Source organism: Hyla sarda, unplaced genomic scaffold (assembly GCF_029499605.1).
Source record: "Hyla sarda isolate aHylSar1 unplaced genomic scaffold, aHylSar1.hap1 scaffold_223, whole genome shotgun sequence".
Taxonomy (NCBI): Eukaryota; Metazoa; Chordata; class Amphibia; order Anura; family Hylidae; genus Hyla; species Hyla sarda.
The window spans coordinates 13,753-41,070 of NW_026608906.1; the positions used below are offsets into that span (position 1 = coordinate 13,753).

Sequence of the window (27,318 nt, forward strand, 5' to 3'; positions counted from 1 at the left end):
AATCTCCTGTTGCTTCTATGAAGGCCGTAATAGACGACATCACCAAACAGCTCCATAGTCACATACACAGCAAAGGAGAGATGTTGTTTACACCTAGTGATGTCAGTGGTATTGAGTGACATCACAGCACAGTGCTAAGGCTCCTGGGCCTGGACACAGCAGCGGCTGCAATATCTCAACGGAGAATACGTTTATATCTATGTGTGTGTGTGCGCATATATATATATATATATATATATATATATTTCTCCGCCGAAATCACTTTTAAACCCATTTCCACCTTTTTTTCCCTTCTCTTCCTCTTACTTTTTTTTCACGTTTTTTTACGTTTTTCTCCTTTTCGCCTCTTTTCTGGGCGTATTATTCTTCTTTTTCTTCTTTTTTTTCGTCTAATGCATACCCCATCAGTGCAGCAATGCTTATTCAATACCGCCAGCAGATGGAGACACTGGGGGATAATTTTCTAAGGATTTATACTGATTTTTCCTGTCTGAATTTGTCGCACAGAAAGTTGCAGGCCAAATATGTGTGACATTTCTGCGACTTTAGCTTCTAGAGCATTTTTACAACATTATACATAGGTGCTGAATACATAAAAAGCGACTGTTCAGCGACAGACAAGTCGCATCGGCTGAAAGTAGGCCAGAATGTCAGTCCATGTTGGAGCAGGTTTAGATACAGTCTAAAGCATAGATCTCAAAGTCTGTGCACAGAATTTAGCAAGGGCCTCGCACCTTCTGATGCATCAGGTAGGTGCACAATAGCATAGCCTAACCCTCTGTACTTTGGTCTATATTGATGCGGGACATAGACAGCCAGCTGATGACCAATCCATTAGTGCAATGGATGGCTGGAAGCATTTGTCTTTGCCTTTGCAATACCACAGAAGCAATGCATGGTCAATGTACAGCAATGACACACCTGTGTGAACAGCCAGGAGACCCCCCCCCCCCCCCCCCCCATGTTATGTTACATAGTTACATAGTTAGTACGGTCGAAAAAAGACATATGTCCATCACGTTCAACCAGGGAATTAAGGGGTAGGGGTGTGGCGCGATATTGGGGAAGGGATGAGATTTTATATTTCTTCATAAGCATTAATCTTATTTTGTCAATTAGGAACATTCAGCACCCACCCGCTATCAAGGCAGCTGCCTATCATGTCATGCCCTACCTGCACAGGTGTGCTGGCTACTCAAATGATCCAATTAAGGAGGCCATTTAGTCAGCAGCAGCAGAAGTCCTGTGCCTGGACGCTCCAACAGGGGCCAGACACAAGCAGAAGCAGAAGCAGCAGAAGCAGCAGCAGCACCACCTTTTGTTTTTTGGCTGCAGCAGCAGCAAGGCCCACAGGGCTGGCTAGCTGGCTAGCCAGCAAGCAGGTAGCAATGAAAGTAGGAATCTTTCTTTTTAACCCTGTAAGGGGGTGGTGCACTGTACCCGAAGATACTGCCATATCGGGTCAATGCATAGGGCGACGGAAGCAAGCTTCGAAATCGGCCCCCGTTCTCAAAAATCCATTTAATATATGGTCCCCAGATAGGGGACGTATCAGATATTAAACTGATAAGAACAGATACTACACTTGATCTTAGCCAAAAGGCCGAGATGCGATAACCGTGAAAGGGGCGGGCCCAACAAGGTCCCCTTCATGGGCACTATCACTGCTTGCTGTCAGGGAGGCTGCCAGACAATTTTCCATGCACACTCTGGGCTGGGGGGCAGTCAACCACCAGTACACACAGCAGAACCTAAACCCATACCATTATTGCTAAGCAGCAAGACAGGGGCCCATTGCACTCCCACGGGGCCTTTTTAAATGCAATCCATAACCCGGATTTGCCAGGAACCCTTCTTACTCCTCCTACTTGCATGTGACACTGGGCTTAGGATCTGCATAGGAAACACACACACAAGCACACACCTACCTTTGTTGCCTGCAGATGCCTCCTTGGCTGTCCCCAAACGGTATCAAACCAACACCCACGGGAAGCTGTAAGCATAGAGGACATGCCTGCACCCCATTGGACTTACCTGTGTGGGTTAAATCCGGGTTATTTGACAACCTATGGCGGTGATGGTTCTGCTCAGGCAGAGCAGTGCTGATGCTCCTCATAAAGCTGTCGCTGCTGTGAAGGTTCTAGGTGACATCACAAATCCCTTTGGTTACATACACAACAAAGCTGGGTTGTTGTTGTTTACACTCTGCAAGGCCTGTGGAAGTGAGTGACATCATAGCACTGTAGTTCTGAGGGTTCAAGATGGATGCAACAATCTCCTGTTGCTTCTATGAAGGCCGTAATAGACGACATCACCAAACAGCTCCATAGTCACATACACAGCAAAGGAGAGATGTTGTTTACACCTAGTGATGTCAGTGGTATTGAGTGACATCACAGCACAGTGCTAAGGCTCCTGGGCCTGGACACAGCAGCGGCTGCAATATCTCAACGGAGAATACGTTTATATCTATGTGTGTGTGTGCGCATATATATATATATATATATATATATAATATATATATATATATATATATATTTCTCCGCCGAAATCACTTTTAAACCCATTTCCACCTTTTTTTCCCTTCTCTTCCTCTTACTTTTTTTTCACGTTTTTTTACGTTTTTCTCCTTTTCGCCTCTTTTCTGGGCGTATTATTCTTCTTTTTCTTCTTTTTTTTCGTCTAATGCATACCCCATCAGTGCAGCAATGCTTATTCAATACCGCCAGCAGATGGAGACACTGGGGGATAATTTTCTAAGGATTTATACTGATTTTTCCTGTCTGAATTTGTCGCACAGAAAGTTGCAGGCCAAATATGTGTGACATTTCTGCGACTTTAGCTTCTAGAGCATTTTTACAACATTATACATAGGTGCTGAATACATAAAAAGCGACTGTTCAGCGACAGACAAGTCGCATCGGCTGAAAGTAGGCCAGAATGTCAGTCCATGTTGGAGCAGGTTTAGATACAGTCTAAAGCATAGATCTCAAAGTCTGTGCACAGAATTTAGCAAGGGCCTCGCACCTTCTGATGCATCAGGTAGGTGCACAATAGCATAGCCTAACCCTCTGTACTTTGGTCTATATTGATGCGGGACATAGACAGCCAGCTGATGACCAATCCATTAGTGCAATGGATGGCTGGAAGCATTTGTCTTTGCCTTTGCAATACCACAGAAGCAATGCATGGTCAATGTACAGCAATGACACACCTGTGTGAACAGCCAGGAGACCCCCCCCCCCCCCATGTTATGTTACATAGTTACATAGTTAGTACGGTCGAAAAAAGACATATGTCCATCACGTTCAACCAGGGAATTAAGGGGTAGGGGTGTGGCGCGATATTGGGGAAGGGATGAGATTTTATATTTCTTCATAAGCATTAATCTTATTTTGTCAATTAGGAACATTCAGCACCCACCCGCTATCAAGGCAGCTGCCTATCATGTCATGCCCTACCTGCACAGGTGTGCTGGCTACTCAAATGATCCAATTAAGGAGGCCATTTAGTCAGCAGCAGCAGAAGTCCTGTGCCTGGACGCTCCAACAGGGGCCAGACACAAGCAGAAGCAGAAGCAGCAGAAGCAGCAGCAGCACCACCTTTTGTTTTTTGGCTGCAGCAGCAGCAAGGCCCACAGGGCTGGCTAGCTGGCTAGCCAGCAAGCAGGTAGCAATGAAAGTAGGAATCTTTCTTTTTAACCCTGTAAGGGGGTGGTGCACTGTACCCGAAGATACTGCCATATCGGGTCAATGCATAGGGCGACGGAAGCAAGCTTCGAAGTCGGCCCCCGTTCTCAAAAATCCATTTAATATATGGTCCCCAGATAGGGGACGTATCAGATATTAAACTGATAAGAACAGATACTACACTTGATCTTAGCCAAAAGGCCGAGAAGCGATAACCGTGAAAGGGGCGGGCCCAACAAGGTCCCCTTCATGGGCACTATCACTGCTTGCTGTCAGGGAGGCTGCCAGACAATTTTCCATGCACACTCTGGGCTGGGGGGCAGTCAACCACCAGTACACACAGCAGAACCTAAACCCATACCATTATTGCTAAGCAGCAAGACAGGGGCCCATTGCACTCCCACGGGGCCTTTTTAAATGCAATCCATAACCCGGATTTGCCAGGAACCCTTCTTACTCCTCCTACTTGCATGTGACACTGGGCTTAGGATCTGCATAGGAAACACACACACAAGCACACACCTACCTTTGTTGCCTGCAGATGCCTCCTTGGCTGTCCCCAAACGGTATCAAACCAACACCCACGGGAAGCTGTAAGCATAGAGGACATGCCTGCACCCCATTGGACTTACCTGTGTGGGTTAAATCCGGGTTATTTGACAACCTATGGCGGTGATGGTTCTGCTCAGGCAGAGCAGTGCTGATGCTCCTCATAAAGCTGTCGCTGCTGTGAAGGTTCTAGGTGACATCACAAATCCCTTTGGTTACATACACAACAAAGCTGGGTTGTTGTTGTTTACACTCTGCAAGGCCTGTGGAAGTGAGTGACATCATAGCACTGTAGTTCTGAGGGTTCAAGATGGATGCAACAATCTCCTGTTGCTTCTATGAAGGCCGTAATAGACGACATCACCAAACAGCTCCATAGTCACATACACAGCAAAGGAGAGATGTTGTTTACACCTAGTGATGTCAGTGGTATTGAGTGACATCACAGCACAGTGCTAAGGCTCCTGGGCCTGGACACAGCAGCGGCTGCAATATCTCAACGGAGAATACGTTTATATCTATGTGTGTGTGTGCGCATATATATATATATATATATATATATATATATATATATATTTCTCCGCCGAAATCACTTTTAAACCCATTTCCACCTTTTTTTCCCTTCTCTTCCTCTTACTTTTTTTTCACGTTTTTTTACGTTTTTCTCCTTTTCGCCTCTTTTCTGGGCGTATTATTCTTCTTTTTCTTCTTTTTTTTCGTCTAATGCATACCCCATCAGTGCAGCAATGCTTATTCAATACCGCCAGCAGATGGAGACACTGGGGGATAATTTTCTAAGGATTTATACTGATTTTTCCTGTCTGAATTTGTCGCACAGAAAGTTGCAGGCCAAATATGTGTGACATTTCTGCGACTTTAGCTTCTAGAGCATTTTTACAACATTATACATAGGTGCTGAATACATAAAAAGCGACTGTTCAGCGACAGACAAGTCGCATCGGCTGAAAGTAGGCCAGAATGTCAGTCCATGTTGGAGCAGGTTTAGATACAGTCTAAAGCATAGATCTCAAAGTCTGTGCACAGAATTTAGCAAGGGCCTCGCACCTTCTGATGCATCAGGTAGGTGCACAATAGCATAGCCTAACCCTCTGTACTTTGGTCTATATTGATGCGGGACATAGACAGCCAGCTGATGACCAATCCATTAGTGCAATGGATGGCTGGAAGCATTTGTCTTTGCCTTTGCAATACCACAGAAGCAATGCATGGTCAATGTACAGCAATGACACACCTGTGTGAACAGCCAGGAGACCCCCCCCCCCCCCCCCCCCATGTTATGTTACATAGTTACATAGTTAGTACGGTCGAAAAAAGACATATGTCCATCACGTTCAACCAGGGAATTAAGGGGTAGGGGTGTGGCGCGATATTGGGGAAGGGATGAGATTTTATATTTCTTCATAAGCATTAATCTTATTTTGTCAATTAGGAACATTCAGCACCCACCCGCTATCAAGGCAGCTGCCTATCATGTCATGCCCTACCTGCACAGGTGTGCTGGCTACTCAAATGATCCAATTAAGGAGGCCATTTAGTCAGCAGCAGCAGAAGTCCTGTGCCTGGACGCTCCAACAGGGGCCAGACACAAGCAGAAGCAGAAGCAGCAGAAGCAGCAGCAGCACCACCTTTTGTTTTTTGGCTGCAGCAGCAGCAAGGCCCACAGGGCTGGCTAGCTGGCTAGCCAGCAAGCAGGTAGCAATGAAAGTAGGAATCTTTCTTTTTAACCCTGTAAGGGGGTGGTGCACTGTACCCGAAGATACTGCCATATCGGGTCAATGCATAGGGCGACGGAAGCAAGCTTCGAAATCGGCCCCCGTTCTCAAAAATCCATTTAATATATGGTCCCCAGATAGGGGACGTATCAGATATTAAACTGATAAGAACAGATACTACACTTGATCTTAGCCAAAAGGCCGAGAAGCGATAACCGTGAAAGGGGCGGGCCCAACAAGGTCCCCTTCATGGGCACTATCACTGCTTGCTGTCAGGGAGGCTGCCAGACAATTTTCCATGCACACTCTGGGCTGGGGGGCAGTCAACCACCAGTACACACAGCAGAACCTAAACCCATACCATTATTGCTAAGCAGCAAGACAGGGGCCCATTGCACTCCCACGGGGCCTTTTTAAATGCAATCCATAACCCGGATTTGCCAGGAACCCTTCTTACTCCTCCTACTTGCATGTGACACTGGGCTTAGGATCTGCATAGGAAACACACACACAAGCACACACCTACCTTTGTTGCCTGCAGATGCCTCCTTGGCTGTCCCCAAACGGTATCAAACCAACACCCACGGGAAGCTGTAAGCATAGAGGACATGCCTGCACCCCATTGGACTTACCTGTGTGGGTTAAATCCGGGTTATTTGACAACCTATGGCGGTGATGGTTCTGCTCAGGCAGAGCAGTGCTGATGCTCCTCATAAAGCTGTCGCTGCTGTGAAGGTTCTAGGTGACATCACAAATCCCTTTGGTTACATACACAACAAAGCTGGGTTGTTGTTGTTTACACTCTGCAAGGCCTGTGGAAGTGAGTGACATCATAGCACTGTAGTTCTGAGGGTTCAAGATGGATGCAACAATCTCCTGTTGCTTCTATGAAGGCCGTAATAGACGACATCACCAAACAGCTCCATAGTCACATACACAGCAAAGGAGAGATGTTGTTTACACCTAGTGATGTCAGTGGTATTGAGTGACATCACAGCACAGTGCTAAGGCTCCTGGGCCTGGACACAGCAGCGGCTGCAATATCTCAACGGAGAATACGTTTATATCTATGTGTGTGTGTGCGCATATATATATATATATATATATATATATATATATATATATATATTTCTCCGCCGAAATCACTTTTAAACCCATTTCCACCTTTTTTTCCCTTCTCTTCCTCTTACTTTTTTTTCACGTTTTTTTACGTTTTTCTCCTTTTCGCCTCTTTTCTGGGCGTATTATTCTTCTTTTTCTTCTTTTTTTTCGTCTAATGCATACCCCATCAGTGCAGCAATGCTTATTCAATACCGCCAGCAGATGGAGACACTGGGGGATAATTTTCTAAGGATTTATACTGATTTTTCCTGTCTGAATTTGTCGCACAGAAAGTTGCAGGCCAAATATGTGTGACATTTCTGCGACTTTAGCTTCTAGAGCATTTTTACAACATTATACATAGGTGCTGAATACATAAAAAGCGACTGTTCAGCGACAGACAAGTCGCATCGGCTGAAAGTAGGCCAGAATGTCAGTCCATGTTGGAGCAGGTTTAGATACAGTCTAAAGCATAGATCTCAAAGTCTGTGCACAGAATTTAGCAAGGGCCTCGCACCTTCTGATGCATCAGGTAGGTGCACAATAGCATAGCCTAACCCTCTGTACTTTGGTCTATATTGATGCGGGACATAGACAGCCAGCTGATGACCAATCCATTAGTGCAATGGATGGCTGGAAGCATTTGTCTTTGCCTTTGCAATACCACAGAAGCAATGCATGGTCAATGTACAGCAATGACACACCTGTGTGAACAGCCAGGAGACCCCCCCCCCCCCCCCCCATGTTATGTTACATAGTTACATAGTTAGTACGGTCGAAAAAAGACATATGTCCATCACGTTCAACCAGGGAATTAAGGGGTAGGGGTGTGGCGCGATATTGGGGAAGGGATGAGATTTTATATTTCTTCATAAGCATTAATCTTATTTTGTCAATTAGGAACATTCAGCACCCACCCGCTATCAAGGCAGCTGCCTATCATGTCATGCCCTACCTGCACAGGTGTGCTGGCTACTCAAATGATCCAATTAAGGAGGCCATTTAGTCAGCAGCAGCAGAAGTCCTGTGCCTGGACGCTCCAACAGGGGCCAGACACAAGCAGAAGCAGAAGCAGCAGAAGCAGCAGCAGCACCACCTTTTGTTTTTTGGCTGCAGCAGCAGCAAGGCCCACAGGGCTGGCTAGCTGGCTAGCCAGCAAGCAGGTAGCAATGAAAGTAGGAATCTTTCTTTTTAACCCTGTAAGGGGGTGGTGCACTGTACCCGAAGATACTGCCATATCGGGTCAATGCATAGGGCGACGGAAGCAAGCTTCGAAATCGGCCCCCGTTCTCAAAAATCCATTTAATATATGGTCCCCAGATAGGGGACGTATCAGATATTAAACTGATAAGAACAGATTTTTTTTTTTTTTTTTTTTAACTTGGCTGCACCTTCACAGGTACACACCTATTTTATTTAAGTTTCAAGTTTTAACATAGTTACATAGTTACATAGCATTAAAACCAGGGGAACATAAAAAACTTACAATTTTACAATTTCACATATGCCAGTCGGTAAAATGCCATTTTAAGAATGCAAACTCATCACTTTGTTTATCGATTAAAAGATAGATGTACATTTCACTTAATATCATTCCAATAACATCATCGAAAGATAAAATGTCCTTTTTAAATAATAAAATATTCCTATTTTTCCACAGAGCTGCCTTCACACAGTTTATTATTTGCCATGCCTTCCGTTTCTCTTGTTCGCCGGGACAATCCAAACACCCATATAAAACCATATTATAGTCCAAGTCTTTTATAGCAGCAATTTTGTTTAAAAGTGGCAGCATTTTAGTCCATATCCTTCTAGAAAAATCACATGTCCATAAAAGATGTAAAACAGTCTCCTCTTCGTGGCATCCCTCTCTTGGACACTTTGCTGTGCTTGCAAATCCTCTACGGTGTTGGAAAGCCCGGCACGGAAGGCAACTGTGGATGCAGCTCCAGGATAAGTCCTTCTGTGAGTTAAAAAGATAAAATGAGTTCACAATTCTCCAGATTTCTTTACATTTATCATCATTAAAATTTCCAACTTGGCACATGTTAATATTGTTTAAAATGACTCTCGTAAGTTTTTTCCCATCGATTAGAATATCTTTACTAAAATCAAACAGTTTAAAAAGAGAAACAATCTTTTCTAAAATACAATAAGTAATAGGGAGGTTAAAAGCATAAGGGTGTTTAAGATCTGTTTCAAACCAACCATGGTGTCTCATGAGATTACCAACATTATAGCGCAAAAAGAACGACCAATAGTTGTCTTTAAAAACATTCTTAAGACACAATGAAAAGAATTTTGTATAAAGGAACGCAGTAAAATCAGTAAAACTTTTCCCCCCTTTCTCTTTAGGTTTAGATACAATTTCTCTTTTTAACTTCTCATATTTGGAATTCCAAAAAAAGGTGTAACAGACTTTTGAGACTTTACGTATTATATGTGTGTTAGGTGGGAACACTAAACTTAAATATAAAAGCAAAGGTAAAATCACCATCTTTAAAATCAGCACTTTTCCTTCCATTGTAAGGTCTCTTAGTCTCCATACACATAATTTTTGGTTCACCTTTTGCATTGTTAGCTCCCAGCTTTCGTTTCCATTATTTAATTCATTAAAATACACACCTAAAATTTTTACTTTTTCTACTACCGGTACCTTTATGTCTCTTGTATCCAGCTTGCCGACTTTTAAAATCTCGCACTTGTTAAAATTCACTTTAAAACCAGAAGCACAACAGAAATAGTTAATTTGTGTTAAAGTTTTTTTAAGTGCCAGGCTATCTTGACATGTCACTGCTACATCATCCATATAACTGACTACTTTAGCTTCAAGACCATTTCCTCCGGGGAGCCTTATCCCACGGATCTGTTTATCACCTCTTATGACACATAAAAGTGGCTCTAGTGCACAAATAAATAAAAGGGGTGATAGGGGGCAACCCTGCTTCACACCAGATTTTAAAGGAACCATTTCAGTCTTAAAACCATTAATTAAAATTTTGCTAAAACAGTCATTATAAAAGGCTTTGAGTGACGTTAAAAAACCTTCTGGTATGCCCATTTTATTTAAAACATTAAATAAAAAACAGTGCGAGACTCTGTCAAATGCTTTTTCAAAGTCTATTGTTAAAATTGCTAAATTACTTTTCCTTATTTTAGCATCTTCTATTATATCTTTTATGAGGTTTAAATTTTCCCACATGTTTCTACCCGGTATACCACACACTTGATTATTATGTATTAATTTATCTATAACATTTTTTAGTCTGTTTGCACATATTTTAGCCATTATTTTATAATCAGCGTTTAAAAGGGTTATTGGTCTCCAATTCCTAATATCCTCTTTATCACCTTTTTTAAAGAGCAGAGAAACCTCACCCATTTTCCATGACTGTGGTAAAATCTTGGTATTAAAAACATCTGTAAAAAGAGATAAAAGATCATCTTTTAAAACCTCATAAAAAACCTTATAAAATTCGATTGGCAGGCCATCAGACCCTGGTACTTTACCCAAATTAAAACTGTTTATGGTATCCAATATTTCCTTCTCTGGGATAGACTGTAAAAGAAAGGATTGAGAATTATTCTCTAAAACACGTTCTATTTTGTTTAAGGCATCGTTCATGAAATTAGCATCTATTTTTTTCTCATTAAAAAGTTCCCTATAATAACATTGTACTTTAAATAAAATTTTATTCATCTCCACTTCTCCTTCTAGTTTTTCGATATGGACTCTTTTTTGATTAGATTTTTTAAAAAAATATCTTGTACATTTTTCGTTATTTTCAATATGTTTGATTTTAGCTTTAAAAATGATCTCTTTACCTTTTTCATTTAAAAATGTTTTTATTTCTTTTTTAATGTTAACAATATCATCTTTTACATCTATCCCTATATTGTGCAATTTAAAAAGAGTTTGAAGATGTGTATTTAAAATATCATAACAATGTCTTTTATCTTTAGCTTTTTGGATACCTTGTTTTATAAAAAAATCTTTAGTTTTTTTCTTCATATTTTCCCACCATACTTTTATATCTATATTTGGGTCTCTATTATTTTTACATTTATTATAAAAATTGGCGTATTCTGTTAAGATTATTTTATCTTCTAAAAGAGATATGTTCAATTTCCATGAACCAATACCCCTCTTAAAACCAGGAACAGGATTTAAAACAAATAGAAGACATTTATGATCAGAAAATATATTAGTTAAAAGCTCACATTTGGCAGGTAAAACATTTTGAGAAGAGAAGATAAAATCAATCCTCGAGCTACAATTCACATTACTCCATGTAATGCCTTCAGTATCAGGTAAATTTGGATTACATTTTTTAAAAACATCTATAAGCCTAAAATCTAAAGTAATATTTTTTAAAATGTTAGATGTCTTATCATAATTTCTACTAGTAGCTCGAGAATATCTTTTCTCACCTCTTAAAACACAATTAAAATCCCCAGCTAAAATCAAAGGATAAGAATCATTAATAAAAAGAGGTAAAATCTCTAACATCTCTTCTCTTTCTTTTTTATCAGGTGAACCATAAAAGTTTAAAAACTGCCATGTAAAACCATTTATAAAAGCTTTAACTAATAAAATCCTTCCTGGTAAAATCTCTTGCTTAAAAATTATATTAACATTACCCTTAAAAAGTATAGCAACTCCTCCAGATTTAGATGCGTTGGACCCTGACCACACTGAGGGGCCATGCTTCCAGTCTTCTTCATATTTCTTGTATGATGCTTGGTGAGGGATGCCACATTCCTGTAAGAAGAAAACTGATGCAGACAAAAAGGATAAAAAATTAAAAATAGCAGTTCTTCTTGCGTGTGTCTTAAGGCCCCTCACATTGAGGGAGAGTCCATGGAGCGCCATCATTAAAGGTTACAGAGAGACCACTTTCAATATCTTTGTGCACATTCTATCTCATCCTCATCAGCCAGACCCCCAAAACTATCATTTTCCCCTTCTGATCTCACTGTCACCAGAGATTCCGGTGAGCTGCTACCGTCTGACTCCTCCATTACCTCCTCCTGAAGATCCTCCGGTAGGGGACTAAGGAGAGGATTCCTCTTCGCCGGAACAGGGGTTGTCCCGTCTCCGTCACCTTGCCCAGTGTCCATCTCCTCCCCGGGATGACCTGTCGGAGCCACCCCGGGCAGCTGGTCGGGCACAACGACTTCCACCGTGTCGGGAACCATGGACGAGTTGCCTGTTTCACTTGGGGAGGGGGCTGGAACACCTGATGGCATCCCTACCCCCCCCTCTTCTTCCACAAACGCCTCTTCTCTTCCTGTTCCGGTCTTTCTTCTCTTAGCCCCAACATTTTCTGGCTTCCTCAGGGGGGCACTCTGAGGCTTGCTGACAGCTTCATCCAGGTTACTACCCCTCTGCTGCGAGAGAGGAGCTCCTGTCTGCCATGCTTTCTTCTCCTTTCTTCTTACCTTCATGCTGGAGGGTTTCTCATATCCATCTTCATCAGAGGTAGCAGACTCACCATGTTGATCAGTTGGGTTTTCTTCTGGTTTGCTGTCTTCTCTGTTCATATGACGGGGGTCTGGCTGGCTTCTCTGTTGTTTCTCTTTGTTTCTGTGAGGACAAGAAGCATACAAATGGTCAACTCTGTAACATAAACTGCATTTCTTTTCTTTTGTGCATTCTCTGGAGGAGTGCTCAGTGCTGCCACAATTTGTACATGTACTCTCACATACGTTTTTATCATGTCCATATCTTCTACAAGCTCTGCAGAAATTGGGCATTCCTGGGAAAAACACGTCACCATTTACATTTCCTAACTTGAACCGAGCTGGAGGCATAACCTTTCGTCCTGGGAGTAATAGATCTTCTTTGAACTCAACCAGAAACTTCCACTTAGAGGACCATATTCCACACTCATTCATCACTTTCCCTCTATTTATAATTTTTTTACAAAAATTCCTTAAAAACACAACAATTTCATCTTCTTTAACGTATGGAGAGTACATTTTTATAACTAAAAGCATAAGTTCATCGGGAAAGTGCTCAACAATTCTTATTCCACTCAAGCGGGCATCTCCGCTTACCTTCTTCATCTGTATAACAAAGTCCTTGTAAATACCTCCTTCCGTAAAAGTAACATCGTATACTCCTCTTTTCGGATAATCTTGGATGGATAATATCTCATGCTTCCTTAATCCAAAGACGCCCAGCAGAACTTGCTCCACGATGTACTTCAGGTCCCGGTTCTTTCTCTGGTCCTCCAAGTACGATATACGTACTGAGTTCTTGAGCTTGGCATAAGATGGTACCATGCCTGGATCTCCGTCACTGGCTGACGCCATGCTCACAATCAAGCGCACCAAAGAGACACTAGGTCCCTAAGGCAAAGGGGGATCGCAACTCTACACTGAGGTGGGTCCCCTCCCCAATAGCAGCAAGGGACTTAAGCCCAACGAAGGGCGATGTCCCAGGGCCGAGGAGGGGGGTCTCAGAGCACCCACAAAAGCAGGAACCGGATCAGCCAAGGTATATCCCTATACCTTAGCCAAAAGGCCGAGAAGCGATAACCGTGAAAGGGGCGGGCCCAACAAGGTCCCCTTCATGGGCACTATCACTGCTTGCTGTCAGGGAGGCTGCCAGACAATTTTCCATGCACACTCTGGGCTGGGGGGCAGTCAACCACCAGTACACACAGCAGAACCTAAACCCATACCATTATTGCTAAGCAGCAAGACAGGGGCCCATTGCACTCCCACGGGGCCTTTTTAAATGCAATCCATAACCCGGATTTGCCAGGAACCCTTCTTACTCCTCCTACTTGCATGTGACACTGGGCTTAGGATCTGCATAGGAAACACACACACAAGCACACACCTACCTTTGTTGCCTGCAGATGCCTCCTTGGCTGTCCCCAAACGGTATCAAACCAACACCCACGGGAAGCTGTAAGCATAGAGGACATGCCTGCACCCCATTGGACTTACCTGTGTGGGTTAAATCCGGGTTATTTGACAACCTATGGCGGTGATGGTTCTGCTCAGGCAGAGCAGTGCTGATGCTCCTCATAAAGCTGTCGCTGCTGTGAAGGTTCTAGGTGACATCACAAATCCCTTTGGTTACATACACAACAAAGCTGGGTTGTTGTTGTTTACACTCTGCAAGGCCTGTGGAAGTGAGTGACATCATAGCACTGTAGTTCTGAGGGTTCAAGATGGATGCAACAATCTCCTGTTGCTTCTATGAAGGCCGTAATAGACGACATCACCAAACAGCTCCATAGTCACATACACAGCAAAGGAGAGATGTTGTTTACACCTAGTGATGTCAGTGGTATTGAGTGACATCACAGCACAGTGCTAAGGCTCCTGGGCCTGGACACAGCAGCGGCTGCAATATCTCAACGGAGAATACGTTTATATCTATGTGTGTGTGTGCGCATATATATATATATATATATATATATATATATTTCTCCGCCGAAATCACTTTTAAACCCATTTCCACCTTTTTTTCCCTTCTCTTCCTCTTACTTTTTTTTCACGTTTTTTTACGTTTTTCTCCTTTTCGCCTCTTTTCTGGGCGTATTATTCTTCTTTTTCTTCTTTTTTTTCGTCTAATGCATACCCCATCAGTGCAGCAATGCTTATTCAATACCGCCAGCAGATGGAGACACTGGGGGATAATTTTCTAAGGATTTATACTGATTTTTCCTGTCTGAATTTGTCGCACAGAAAGTTGCAGGCCAAATATGTGTGACATTTCTGCGACTTTAGCTTCTAGAGCATTTTTACAACATTATACATAGGTGCTGAATACATAAAAAGCGACTGTTCAGCGACAGACAAGTCGCATCGGCTGAAAGTAGGCCAGAATGTCAGTCCATGTTGGAGCAGGTTTAGATACAGTCTAAAGCATAGATCTCAAAGTCTGTGCACAGAATTTAGCAAGGGCCTCGCACCTTCTGATGCATCAGGTAGGTGCACAATAGCATAGCCTAACCCTCTGTACTTTGGTCTATATTGATGCGGGACATAGACAGCCAGCTGATGACCAATCCATTAGTGCAATGGATGGCTGGAAGCATTTGTCTTTGCCTTTGCAATACCACAGAAGCAATGCATGGTCAATGTACAGCAATGACACACCTGTGTGAACAGCCAGGAGACCCCCCCCCCCCCCCCCCCCATGTTATGTTACATAGTTACATAGTTAGTACGGTCGAAAAAAGACATATGTCCATCACGTTCAACCAGGGAATTAAGGGGTAGGGGTGTGGCGCGATATTGGGGAAGGGATGAGATTTTATATTTCTTCATAAGCATTAATCTTATTTTGTCAATTAGGAACATTCAGCACCCACCCGCTATCAAGGCAGCTGCCTATCATGTCATGCCCTACCTGCACAGGTGTGCTGGCTACTCAAATGATCCAATTAAGGAGGCCATTTAGTCAGCAGCAGCAGAAGTCCTGTGCCTGGACGCTCCAACAGGGGCCAGACACAAGCAGAAGCAGAAGCAGCAGAAGCAGCAGCAGCACCACCTTTTGTTTTTTGGCTGCAGCAGCAGCAAGGCCCACAGGGCTGGCTAGCTGGCTAGCCAGCAAGCAGGTAGCAATGAAAGTAGGAATCTTTCTTTTTAACCCTGTAAGGGGGTGGTGCACTGTACCCGAAGATACTGCCATATCGGGTCAATGCATAGGGCGACGGAAGCAAGCTTCGAAATCGGCCCCCGTTCTCAAAAATCCATTTAATATATGGTCCCCAGATAGGGGACGTATCAGATATTAAACTGATAAGAACAGATAAGGTTTCAACAAAATTTTATTGAATAAATAAGAAACCATACAAAATTTAAAATGCAAAATAATAAAAGGTTCACAAAAGTTTTAAAATACAAATAATAAAACCAGTAATAAAAGGAGAAAAAATAAAAATGGCAGGATAAAACATTATACAAATGTCATAAAAACTGATTATATTGTTATTTCGTTCCATAGAGGCAGACACCACATGGATGCTGCCTCGCTGGCCCCCAACTGTTTCTTGTCTCTTAGGTAATAGATGTACATCTCACTCAGGGCCAGCTTTATACAGTTTTTAACATCAATAAAATCATGTTTAAAAAGTAAGATGTTCCTAACTTTCCAGATGGCATTTTTAAAACAATTAATAATCATCCAGCAGATCATCTGCTGTTTAAAATTGGGGCAGTTAAAAAGACCGTAAAAGACACATTCGTGATTAAAATCTTTTAGGCCGCAGGCCCACTTCAAAAGTGGGCCTACCTTCCTCCAAAGCTCCCGTGCAAAAGGGCAGTTCCAAAATATGTGCAGCACCGTTTCGTCCACTCCGCAGCCATCTCTCGGGCACTTGGCTCTCGCCACCAGTCCTCGCCTGTGCTGGAACTCACGAGTAGGGAGGCACTGGTGGACGATTGCCCAGGCAAGATCCCTGTGTACATTCGCCAGAAACTTCCCGTACACGTTCCGCCATACCTTTTTGGATCTTGCCTGTGTGAAATTGGACACTGCCAGGGTAACCTCACTCCGCCTGAGGACCTTTGATACCTTTCTCTGGTCCCCCAGTATGTCAGGCTCCAAATCTTGGAGACCTAGGAGCCTGACTGTCTTTTCCAACACCACATAATGTTTTGGGGGACACAGAAGCACCGGAGCGTTCAGAGGGATGCGCAACCATCTTTTAAAAACCATGCCCGCAGCGTACCTTAAAAAGCAGCTAAAAATGCCATCGGATTTAATAATTTTAAAACAGAAACAGAAATACTTTATGTAAAAGAAAGTAAAAAAGTTAGGAACATCTTTCCCGCCATTATCTTTACTTTTGTACATAAAATCACGCTTTAATTTCTCCATTTTTGAACCCCATAAAAAAGTAAAAACAATTCTAGTTACTTTTTTAATGTATAAAATAGATGGAGGAAATACCATGGCAATGTATAGCATAATAGGGAGTAAAACCATCTTTATTATTAAAATCTTCCCCTCCATGGTAAGGTTTCTAAGATTCCACATTAAAATCTTCTTCTCCATCTTAGCTATAGCTGAATCCCAGTTAGGGCTCCCATCATTGACCTGGTTAAAAACAATACCTAAAACTTTAATTTGATCCTGTTGCATTGTAACTCCTGGGGTGATGGATGAATCCCAGGAGCCAATATAAAAACAGTCACATTTATCTGTGTTTAGCTTAAAACCAGAGACCTCGCAGAAATAGCTGGTGTTCCTCAATGCCCCCCTCATGGATGGAGAGTCCGGGCACAGTATGGTGACATCATCCATGTACCCCAACACCTTTAGATGGGTCCCTCCTCCACCAGGTATCGGTACGCCTCTTACTACCCGGTCTTTTCTGAGGAGGGCCATCAGTGGTTCGATTGCGCAAATAAAAAGGAGTGGGGACAGGGGGCAGCCCTGTTTGACACCTGATAAAAGAGGAACACCGCTGGTTAAAAAGCCATTAACAGAGACTTGACTAAAACAGGATCGGTATAAAAGCATGATTCGGCTTAAAATCGTTTCAGGCACTGCCATCTTTTTAAGAACTAAAAACAGGTATTCATGGGAGACCCTATCAAAGGCTTTTTCAAAGTCTAAGGATAAAATTGCTACAGTTTGATTTCTATCCTTAAAATACCATAAAACATCTCTTAAAATATTTAGGGATTCAGCTATAGACCTTCCAGGTACCCCACAAACCTGATTTGGGTGAATTAATTTATGAATAAAAGGTTTAAAACGGACAGCTAATAACTTGGCTAAAACTTTATAATCGACATTTAAAAGTGTGATGGGGCGCCAATTTTTTAGCATATCCTTTTCACCCTTTTTAAAAAGTAATGATACAATCCCCCTCCTCCAGGAAGGGGGAAGTTCATTAACAATAAAAGTTTCTTTATACAATAAAACCATATCATCCTTTAAAATATCCCAAAAAGCTAAATAAAATTCAATGGGTAAACCATCTTCCCCAGGGGCCTTCCCACTAGAAAAACTTTTAAAAACAAATAAAAGTTCATCTAAGTTAAGATCACGGGATAAAACCTCCTGGTCTAAAACATCTAGCTTAAAATCAAGGGAATTAAGAACATGTTCTAAAAAGGATGGATTAAGATCTTTCTTATTAAAAAGAAGCTGGTAGAAGTTAAAAACTGCATCTAACATGCCTTTTGGAGTGGATTCACCCTCAAGGTTCTGGATGATATCCCTCCTATTCATCACTTTTTTAAAAAAGAAACGGGAACATTTCTCGCCCTCCTCCAGGTGTTGCACATGTGAGTTAAAAATGATTTGTTTCCCTTTCTTTTCTATGGCATGTTTTATTTCAGTTTTAAGGTTTAAAATATCATTTTCTACATCCATACCAGCTTCTTTCAATTTAAAAAGTACATTTAAACGCATGTTAAGAACATAAAACCACTGTTTTTCCATTTTTGCCTTCTTCTTACCTGCTTTGATAAAAAAAAATCTGATTTTAGATTTGGTGCCCTCCCACCAGTGCAGCATAGGCTCGTGGGGTTTTCTTTGTGATTGCCAGCACTGGTAGGTCCGCACAAACTCCTCTTTTATCTCAGGGTCCTCTAGGAGTGTGGTGTTTAATCTCCAGAGGCCCCTTTTTGCTTTTTGCTCCCCCTCTAGCTCCAGGCCCACCAAGAGGAGCTTATGATCAGAGAAGATATTCTGCTCGAGCGTGCATTTCAGGGGTTTAAAAGCTCTAGAGGAAAAAATAAAATCGATTCTGGAGCTCACTCTTCCATTGGACCATGTGGCGCCCGGGTCCTCCGGCAAGAGATCCTTCCAGCAATCTTTCAAATTAAAATCATCAATAACATTTTTAAGCAGGTAAGAAGTGCGGTCTTTACGATTAATATCCCCACCCTGCCGGTGTTCCCCATCACGTATGCAGTTAAAATCACCTCCCACCAGCAGGGGGGAAGACCCAACACAAAACAGTGGTAAAATTTCAAATAGTTCTGCCCGCTCCTGTTTATCAGGAGGGGCATACACATTTAAAACACGAATTAAAAGTCCATTAAAATATAGATGAATTAAAAGAGCTCTGCCAGGCACAATCTCAGTTACTGTATGAATAGAAAAGGACTGGCCTCGGCAGAGCAGCCCAACACCCACAGAACGACAGTCATTTGCACCGGACCATATGGATGGGCCCAGCTTCCAGTCTTCTTTTAAGTCTTTATAGTCCATTTTACTAGGGATTCCACATTCTTGTAGCAGGCAAAGGTCAAAGTCACATGTCTCTAGATAAGAAAATAAAGCAGCCCTGCGATCAGGGCTCTTTAAGGACCTCACATTGAGTGAGGCAATTTTTACAGGGATAGGCATAGTTTATGGAGAGTCCGTGCTTGGAGAATCAAAGTCAATAATAAGCTGCGTACCGTCATCCCCCGCCTGCGGGGTCATCAGCTCCTTGATGTTCTGAGGGTCGGAGCTTGAGATCGATGATGCCCCGACCCTGAGCTCGCTCTCGTCCGAACTACGGCACGCCGCTTTCCTTTGAATGTCTTCCTCTTCTTCTTCTCTTTGTCTTTTAAATGTCACACTGCTGTCCATATCCTCTGTGTTGCTCTCACTCGATGTAATCTCTGGCCCCCGGCTGATGGATCTGCGTCTTCTTTCATCATTTGACGACTGGAACTGCTGCACAGGGGCCTGTGAGGCCTCTTTTCCGGAACCTTTGCCGCTACCTTGGGAAGTTTTCATCGCTTGTTCCCCAGCAAGCGTTGCTGAGGACTGTTGCTCCAACTTCCCCATCGATCGACGATGGCCAGTTTTACCCACCGGGTCCACTGCTGGCGGGGCAGCAAACCCTGGTTTGGCGCCACTTGTCTTCTTGGCCCTGTCCTGTATAGGCGGAGTAACAGGACCGGGCTCAGACCTGGCCACCTGGCTCCCCTTCCGGCGGGCTTTCACCGGGGCCTCTTCGTCCGGAGCAGGGCGACCCTGGGCCAAGCCAGTACCTGGCTTATGCTGTAATTTTGGGTCCACCTTTGCCCCCACCGAGGCCCGTCGGCTGCCACCCGCCACAGGTGAGCCCCCTTCAGAAGTTTCGGCGGGCTCTTGAGCCAGGTAGGAAGTCGATCGACGTCTTTCAATTTCCCGGGCAGTAAACTCGATCACCCGCCCGGGCTTCGTGGAATCCCCATGGCCTCCCCCTAGCACTACCACCGGTGGGCCCCCCGATGGAGCACCAGAGGTCTTGGGCCTGGACCCATCAGTACCTGCCATCTGGGGTTTGGGCATCTTAAAAAAGGACGTCTTTTGTCCTGTCCCCTCTTTGGGTGGGCCCAGCCTTGACCCACCCATCGTAGTTTTTGCTTTATGGGGACAGGAATTAAAATCGTGATTTTCCTCTCCGCAGAGGTTGCACCTTATCGTATGGCTACATCTTGAGGCTATGTGACCTTCTTGGCCACACCTATTGCAGCGAATCACACGCTCCGCGCCGCAGGTCTCCTGGGTGTGGCCAAACCTCAAGCAATTTCGGCAATACATAGGCATTTGAGGATAGAATAGGAAGCCCCGAACTCTCCCGATGGCAAAATTTGGGGGCGGATGGCAAAGACCCCCAATACCACCGGGATCCTTACGGAGCTTGACCCAGAACTTCCTCTTGCCGTTCCAGAACCGCACGGAGTTCAAGATTTTGTTTGCGAATCGCACCTCTTCGCAGTATCGCCGAAGAAAAGTGGCTATATCCTCCGTGGTCACATGAGGGCTGTGCATAGCCACCACCAACGGTATATGTTCCTCACCATAGAGGAACTGGAACGAAAGACCGTCGAGTCGATCGTCCCTCTGGTCCGCACCAGACAAGGTTGCATAGATGTTATCGCAACACGCCGTGGCCGTGAAGGTGACGGTATACAGGCCACGGCTTTCCTGGTCATTTAGACACAGGATGTCCTCCCTATTGAGGCGGAAGTAGTCAAGAAGAATCACCTCCGCAATGAAGCGGAGGTTCTTCAACTGACGATGGCTCTCCGACACCTCTATGCGGATGGTATTTCGCATCGACATTTCCCCAGAGGGGAAAGCCCAGGAGAACGGCATCTTCCACACCCAGGGACTAAGCCCCTTCCCCAATAGCAGCAGGGGCTCGGAATCCCGCTATAAAAGCGGAACCCTTACCCAAGGCAGAGGTCGGGGGTACCCTAGGTGCTTCCGAAGCTACAGGTAACGCTCAACGTACCGAAAATGCCTTCTGAGACACAAGGTCCCAGAGACAGGGGGATCGCAACCCGTTGTCTGTGGACTAAGCCCGCTCCCCAATAGCAGCAAGGGGGTGAAGTCCCTCCGTAAGGAGAGACAATCCCCCAAGGCCGAGAAGCGGGGTACCACAGACACCTTCCGACCAGACCAAATGCAGATACTACACTTGATCTTAGCCAAAAGGCCGAGAAGCGATAACCGTGAAAGGGGCGGGCCCAACAAGGTCCCCTTCATGGGCACTATCACTGCTTGCTGTCAGGGAGGCTGCCAGACAATTTTCCATGCACACTCTGGGCTGGGGGGCAGTCAACCACCAGTACACACAGCAGAACCTAAACCCATACCATTATTGCTAAGCAGCAAGACAGGGGCCCATTGCACTCCCACGGGGCCTTTTTAAATGCAATCCATAACCCGGATTTGCCAGGAACCCTTCTTACTCCTCCTACTTGCATGTGACACTGGGCTTAGGATCTGCATAGGAAACACACACACAAGCACACACCTACCTTTGTTGCCTGCAGATGCCTCCTTGGCTGTCCCCAAACGGTATCAAACCAACACCCACGGGAAGCTGTAAGCATAGAGGACATGCCTGCACCCCATTGGACTTACCTGTGTGGGTTAAATCCGGGTTATTTGACAACCTATGGCGGTGATGGTTCTGCTCAGGCAGAGCAGTGCTGATGCTCCTCATAAAGCTGTCGCTGCTGTGAAGGTTCTAGGTGACATCACAAATCCCTTTGGTTACATACACAACAAAGCTGGGTTGTTGTTGTTTACACTCTGCAAGGCCTGTGGAAGTGAGTGACATCATAGCACTGTAGTTCTGAGGGTTCAAGATGGATGCAACAATCTCCTGTTGCTTCTATGAAGGCCGTAATAGACGACATCACCAAACAGCTCCATAGTCACATACACAGCAAAGGAGAGATGTTGTTTACACCTAGTGATGTCAGTGGTATTGAGTGACATCACAGCACAGTGCTAAGGCTCCTGGGCCTGGACACAGCAGCGGCTGCAATATCTCAACGGAGAATACGTTTATATCTATGTGTGTGTGTGCGCATATATATATATATATATATATATATATATATATTTCTCCGCCGAAATCACTTTTAAACCCATTTCCACCTTTTTTTCCCTTCTCTTCCTCTTACTTTTTTTTCACGTTTTTTTACGTTTTTCTCCTTTTCGCCTCTTTTCTGGGCGTATTATTCTTCTTTTTCTTCTTTTTTTTCGTCTAATGCATACCCCATCAGTGCAGCAATGCTTATTCAATACCGCCAGCAGATGGAGACACTGGGGGATAATTTTCTAAGGATTTATACAGATTTTTCCTGTCTGAATTTGTCGCACAGAAAGTTGCAGGCCAAATATGTGTGACATTTCTGCGACTTTAGCTTCTAGAGCATTTTTACAACATTATACATAGGTGCTGAATACATAAAAAGCGACTGTTCAGCGACAGACAAGTCGCATCGGCTGAAAGTAGGCCAGAATGTCAGTCCATGTTGGAGCAGGTTTAGATACAGTCTAAAGCATAGATCTCAAAGTCTGTGCACAGAATTTAGCAAGGGCCTCGCACCTTCTGATGCATCAGGTAGGTGCACAATAGCATAGCCTAACCCTCTGTACTTTGGTCTATATTGATGCGGGACATAGACAGCCAGCTGATGACCAATCCATTAGTGCAATGGATGGCTGGAAGCATTTGTCTTTGCCTTTGCAATACCACAGAAGCAATGCATGGTCAATGTACAGCAATGACACACCTGTGTGAACAGCCAGGAGACCCCCCCCCCCCCCCCCCATGTTATGTTACATAGTTACATAGTTAGTACGGTCGAAAAAAGACATATGTCCATCACGTTCAACCAGGGAATTAAGGGGTAGGGGTGTGGCGCGATATTGGGGAAGGGATGAGATTTTATATTTCTTCATAAGCATTAATCTTATTTTGTCAATTAGGAACATTCAGCACCCACCCGCTATCAAGGCAGCTGCCTATCATGTCATGCCCTACCTGCACAGGTGTGCTGGCTACTCAAATGATCCAATTAAGGAGGCCATTTAGTCAGCAGCAGCAGAAGTCCTGTGCCTGGACGCTCCAACAGGGGCCAGACACAAGCAGAAGCAGAAGCAGCAGAAGCAGCAGCAGCACCACCTTTTGTTTTTTGGCTGCAGCAGCAGCAAGGCCCACAGGGCTGGCTAGCTGGCTAGCCAGCAAGCAGGTAGCAATGAAAGTAGGAATCTTTCTTTTTAACCCTGTAAGGGGGTGGTGCACTGTACCCGAAGATACTGCCATATCGGGTCAATGCATAGGGCGACGGAAGCAAGCTTCGAAATCGGCCCCCGTTCTCAAAAATCCATTTAATATATGGTCCCCAGATAGGGGACGTATCAGATATTAAACTGATAAGAACAGATACTACACTTGATCTTAGCCAAAAGGCCGAGAAGCGATAACCGTGAAAGGGGCGGGCCCAACAAGGTCCCCTTCATGGGCACTATCACTGCTTGCTGTCAGGGAGGCTGCCAGACAATTTTCCATGCACACTCTGGGCTGGGGGGCAGTCAACCACCAGTACACACAGCAGAACCTAAACCCATACCATTATTGCTAAGCAGCAAGACAGGGGCCCATTGCACTCCCACGGGGCCTTTTTAAATGCAATCCATAACCCGGATTTGCCAGGAACCCTTCTTACTCCTCCTACTTGCATGTGACACTGGGCTTAGGATCTGCATAGGAAACACACACACAAGCACACACCTACCTTTGTTGCCTGCAGATGCCTCCTTGGCTGTCCCCAAACGGTATCAAACCAACACCCACGGGAAGCTGTAAGCATAGAGGACATGCCTGCACCCCATTGGACTTACCTGTGTGGGTTAAATCCGGGTTATTTGACAACCTATGGCGGTGATGGTTCTGCTCAGGCAGAGCAGTGCTGATGCTCCTCATAAAGCTGTCGCTGCTGTGAAGGTTCTAGGTGACATCACAAATCCCTTTGGTTACATACACAACAAAGCTGGGTTGTTGTTGTTTACACTCTGCAAGGCCTGTGGAAGTGAGTGACATCATAGCACTGTAGTTCTGAGGGTTCAAGATGGATGCAACAATCTCCTGTTGCTTCTATGAAGGCCGTAATAGACGACATCACCAAACAGCTCCATAGTCACATACACAGCAAAGGAGAGATGTTGTTTACACCTAGTGATGTCAGTGGTATTGAGTGACATCACAGCACAGTGCTAAGGCTCCTGGGCCTGGACACAGCAGCGGCTGCAATATCTCAACGGAGAATACGTTTATATCTATGTGTGTGTGTGCGCATATATATATATATATATATATATATATATATATATATATATATATTTCTCCGCCGAAATCACTTTTAAACCCATTTCCACCTTTTTTTCCCTTCTCTTCCTCTTACTTTTTTTTCACGTTTTTTTACGTTTTTCTCCTTTTCGCCTCTTTTCTGGGCGTATTATTCTTCTTTTTCTTCTTTTTTTTCGTCTAATGCATACCCCATCAGTGCAGCAATGCTTATTCAATACCGCCAGCAGATGGAGACACTGGGGGATAATTTTCTAAGGATTTATACTGATTTTTCCTGTCTGAATTTGTCGCACAGAAAGTTGCAGGCCAAATATGTGTGACATTTCTGCGACTTTAGCTTCTAGAGCATTTTTACAACATTATACATAGGTGCTGAATACATAAAAAGCGACTGTTCAGCGACAGACAAGTCGCATCGGCTGAAAGTAGGCCAGAATGTCAGTCCATGTTGGAGCAGGTTTAGATACAGTCTAAAGCATAGATCTCAAAGTCTGTGCACAGAATTTAGCAAGGGCCTCGCACCTTCTGATGCATCAGGTAGGTGCACAATAGCATAGCCTAACCCTCTGTACTTTGGTCTATATTGATGCGGGACATAGACAGCCAGCTGATGACCAATCCATTAGTGCAATGGATGGCTGGAAGCATTTGTCTTTGCCTTTGCAATACCACAGAAGCAATGCATGGTCAATGTACAGCAATGACACACCTGTGTGAACAGCCAGGAGACACCCCCCCCCCCCCCCCATGTTATGTTACATAGTTACATAGTTAGTACGGTCGAAAAAAGACATATGTCCATCACGTTCAACCAGGGAATTAAGGGGTAGGGGTGTGGCGCGATATTGGGGAAGGGATGAGATTTTATATTTCTTCATAAGCATTAATCTTATTTTGTCAATTAGGAACATTCAGCACCCACCCGCTATCAAGGCAGCTGCCTATCATGTCATGCCCTACCTGCACAGGTGTGCTGGCTACTCAAATGATCCAATTAAGGAGGCCATTTAGTCAGCAGCAGCAGAAGTCCTGTGCCTGGACGCTCCAACAGGGGCCAGACACAAGCAGAAGCAGAAGCAGCAGAAGCAGCAGCAGCACCACCTTTTGTTTTTTGGCTGCAGCAGCAGCAAGGCCCACAGGGCTGGCTAGCTGGCTAGCCAGCAAGCAGGTAGCAATGAAAGTAGGAATCTTTCTTTTTAACCCTGTAAGGGGGTGGTGCACTGTACCCGAAGATACTGCCATATCGGGTCAATGCATAGGGCGACGGAAGCAAGCTTCGAAATCGGCCCCCGTTCTCAAAAATCCATTTAATATATGGTCCCCAGATAGGGGACGTATCAGATATTAAACTGATAAGAACAGATACTACACTTGATCTTAGCCAAAAGGCCGAGAAGCGATAACCGTGAAAGGGGCGGGCCCAACAAGGTCCCCTTCATGGGCACTATCACTGCTTGCTGTCAGGGAGGCTGCCAGACAATTTTCCATGCACACTCTGGCTGGGGGGCAGTCAACCACCAGTACACACAGCAGAACCTAAACCCATACCATTATTGCTAAGCAGCAAGACAGGGGCCCATTGCACTCCCACGGGGCCTTTTTAAATGCAATCCATAACCCGGATTTGCCAGGAACCCTTCTTACTCCTCCTACTTGCATGTGACACTGGGCTTAGGATCTGCATAGGAAACACACACACAAGCACACACCTACCTTTGTTGCCTGCAGATGCCTCCTTGGCTGTCCCCAAACGGTATCAAACCAACACCCACGGGAAGCTGTAAGCATAGAGGACATGCCTGCACCCCATTGGACTTACCTGTGTGGGTTAAATCCGGGTTATTTGACAACCTATGGCGGTGATGGTTCTGCTCAGGCAGAGCAGTGCTGATGCTCCTCATAAAGCTGTCGCTGCTGTGAAGGTTCTAGGTGACATCACAAATCCCTTTGGTTACATACACAACAAAGCTGGGTTGTTGTTGTTTACACTCTGCAAGGCCTGTGGAAGTGAGTGACATCATAGCACTGTAGTTCTGAGGGTTCAAGATGGATGCAACAATCTCCTGTTGCTTCTATGAAGGCCGTAATAGACGACATCACCAAACAGCTCCATAGTCACATACACAGCAAAGGAGAGATGTTGTTTACACCTAGTGATGTCAGTGGTATTGAGTGACATCACAGCACAGTGCTAAGGCTCCTGGGCCTGGACACAGCAGCGGCTGCAATATCTCAACGGAGAATACGTTTATATCTATGTGTGTGTGTGCGCATATATATATATATATATATATATATATATATATATATATATTTCTCCGCCGAAATCACTTTTAAACCCATTTCCACCTTTTTTTCCCTTCTCTTCCTCTTACTTTTTTTTCACGTTTTTTTACGTTTTTCTCCTTTTCGCCTCTTTTCTGGGCGTATTATTCTTCTTTTTCTTCTTTTTTTTCGTCTAATGCATACCCCATCAGTGCAGCAATGCTTATTCAATACCGCCAGCAGATGGAGACACTGGGGGATAATTTTCTAAGGATTTATACTGATTTTTCCTGTCTGAATTTGTCGCACAGAAAGTTGCAGGCCAAATATGTGTGACATTTCTGCGACTTTAGCTTCTAGAGCATTTTTACAACATTATACATAGGTGCTGAATACATAAAAAGC

At 44.2% G+C, this 27,318-nt stretch overlaps 1 protein-coding gene, 7 non-coding genes and 1 pseudogene across 10 annotated transcripts; all 9 read right to left on the reverse strand.

Annotated features, from left to right (window-relative positions):
- Positions 1 to 1,424: 1,424 nt before the first annotated feature.
- LOC130321021 (U2 spliceosomal RNA) lies at positions 1,425 to 1,615 on the reverse strand. Its single transcript, XR_008866826.1, has one exon. It is a non-coding gene; the product is annotated as a U2 spliceosomal RNA (small nuclear RNA).
- Positions 1,616 to 3,711: 2,096 nt separating this feature from the next.
- On the reverse strand, positions 3,712 to 3,902 carry LOC130321019 (U2 spliceosomal RNA). Its single transcript, XR_008866824.1, has one exon. It is a non-coding gene; the product is annotated as a U2 spliceosomal RNA (small nuclear RNA).
- Positions 3,903 to 5,993: 2,091 nt separating this feature from the next.
- LOC130321117 (U2 spliceosomal RNA) lies at positions 5,994 to 6,184 on the reverse strand. The gene has a single exon (XR_008866895.1). It is a non-coding gene; the product is annotated as a U2 spliceosomal RNA (small nuclear RNA).
- Positions 6,185 to 8,277: 2,093 nt separating this feature from the next.
- On the reverse strand, positions 8,278 to 8,475 carry LOC130321057 (U2 spliceosomal RNA). The gene has a single exon (XR_008866853.1). It is a non-coding gene; the product is annotated as a U2 spliceosomal RNA (small nuclear RNA).
- Positions 8,476 to 8,831: 356 nt separating this feature from the next.
- Positions 8,832 to 13,431, reverse strand: LOC130320947 (uncharacterized). Of its 3 annotated transcripts, XM_056553031.1 has the most exons (6): positions 12,098 to 13,431; positions 11,714 to 11,848; positions 10,583 to 10,631; positions 10,451 to 10,492; positions 9,698 to 9,787; positions 8,832 to 9,035 (listed from the first exon to the last, which is right to left on the reverse strand). In XM_056553031.1, the coding sequence occupies exons 1-6, from the start codon at positions 13,388 to 13,390 to the stop codon at positions 8,974 to 8,976; spliced, it is 1,671 nt and encodes a 556-aa protein (XP_056409006.1). In that variant the 5' UTR covers positions 13,391 to 13,431; the 3' UTR covers positions 8,832 to 8,973. The 3 variants fall into 3 exon arrangements, 1 of the variants encoding a protein (XP_056409006.1); XR_008866756.1 differs by lacking the exons at positions 10,451 to 10,492; positions 10,583 to 10,631 and having other exon boundaries at positions 8,974 to 9,035; positions 9,729 to 9,787; XR_008866755.1 differs by lacking the exons at positions 10,451 to 10,492; positions 10,583 to 10,631 and having other exon boundaries at positions 8,996 to 9,035.
- Positions 13,432 to 15,696: 2,265 nt separating this feature from the next.
- LOC130321040 (U2 spliceosomal RNA) lies at positions 15,697 to 15,882 on the reverse strand. The gene has a single exon (XR_008866841.1). It is a non-coding gene; the product is annotated as a U2 spliceosomal RNA (small nuclear RNA).
- A 5,389-nt stretch (positions 15,883 to 21,271) lies between these two features.
- LOC130321081 (U2 spliceosomal RNA) lies at positions 21,272 to 21,489 on the reverse strand (annotated as a pseudogene).
- A 2,083-nt stretch (positions 21,490 to 23,572) lies between these two features.
- Positions 23,573 to 23,763, reverse strand: LOC130320954 (U2 spliceosomal RNA). Its single transcript, XR_008866764.1, has one exon. It is a non-coding gene; the product is annotated as a U2 spliceosomal RNA (small nuclear RNA).
- Positions 23,764 to 25,858: 2,095 nt separating this feature from the next.
- LOC130320966 (U2 spliceosomal RNA) lies at positions 25,859 to 26,049 on the reverse strand. The gene has a single exon (XR_008866775.1). It is a non-coding gene; the product is annotated as a U2 spliceosomal RNA (small nuclear RNA).
- Between the last annotated feature and the right edge of the window lie 1,269 nt (positions 26,050 to 27,318).

What these genes read in the sequence shown, in the direction of transcription:
- LOC130320947 (XM_056553031.1), bottom strand. Translation starts at nt 13,390, where the DNA reads ATGGCGTCAGCCAGTGACGGAGATCCAGGCATGGTACCATCTTATGCC. An exon ending in CGGAGGATCTTCAGGAGGAG is followed by an intron (nt 11,849 to 12,097) that starts GTAATGGAGGAG and finishes TGTCTGCATCAG; the next exon opens with TTTTCTTCTTACAGGAATGT. An exon ending in ACCACAGTCATGGAAAATGG is followed by an intron (nt 9,788 to 10,450) that starts GTGAGGTTTCTC and finishes CTGGTTTTAAAG; the next exon opens with TGAATTTTAACAAGTGCGAG.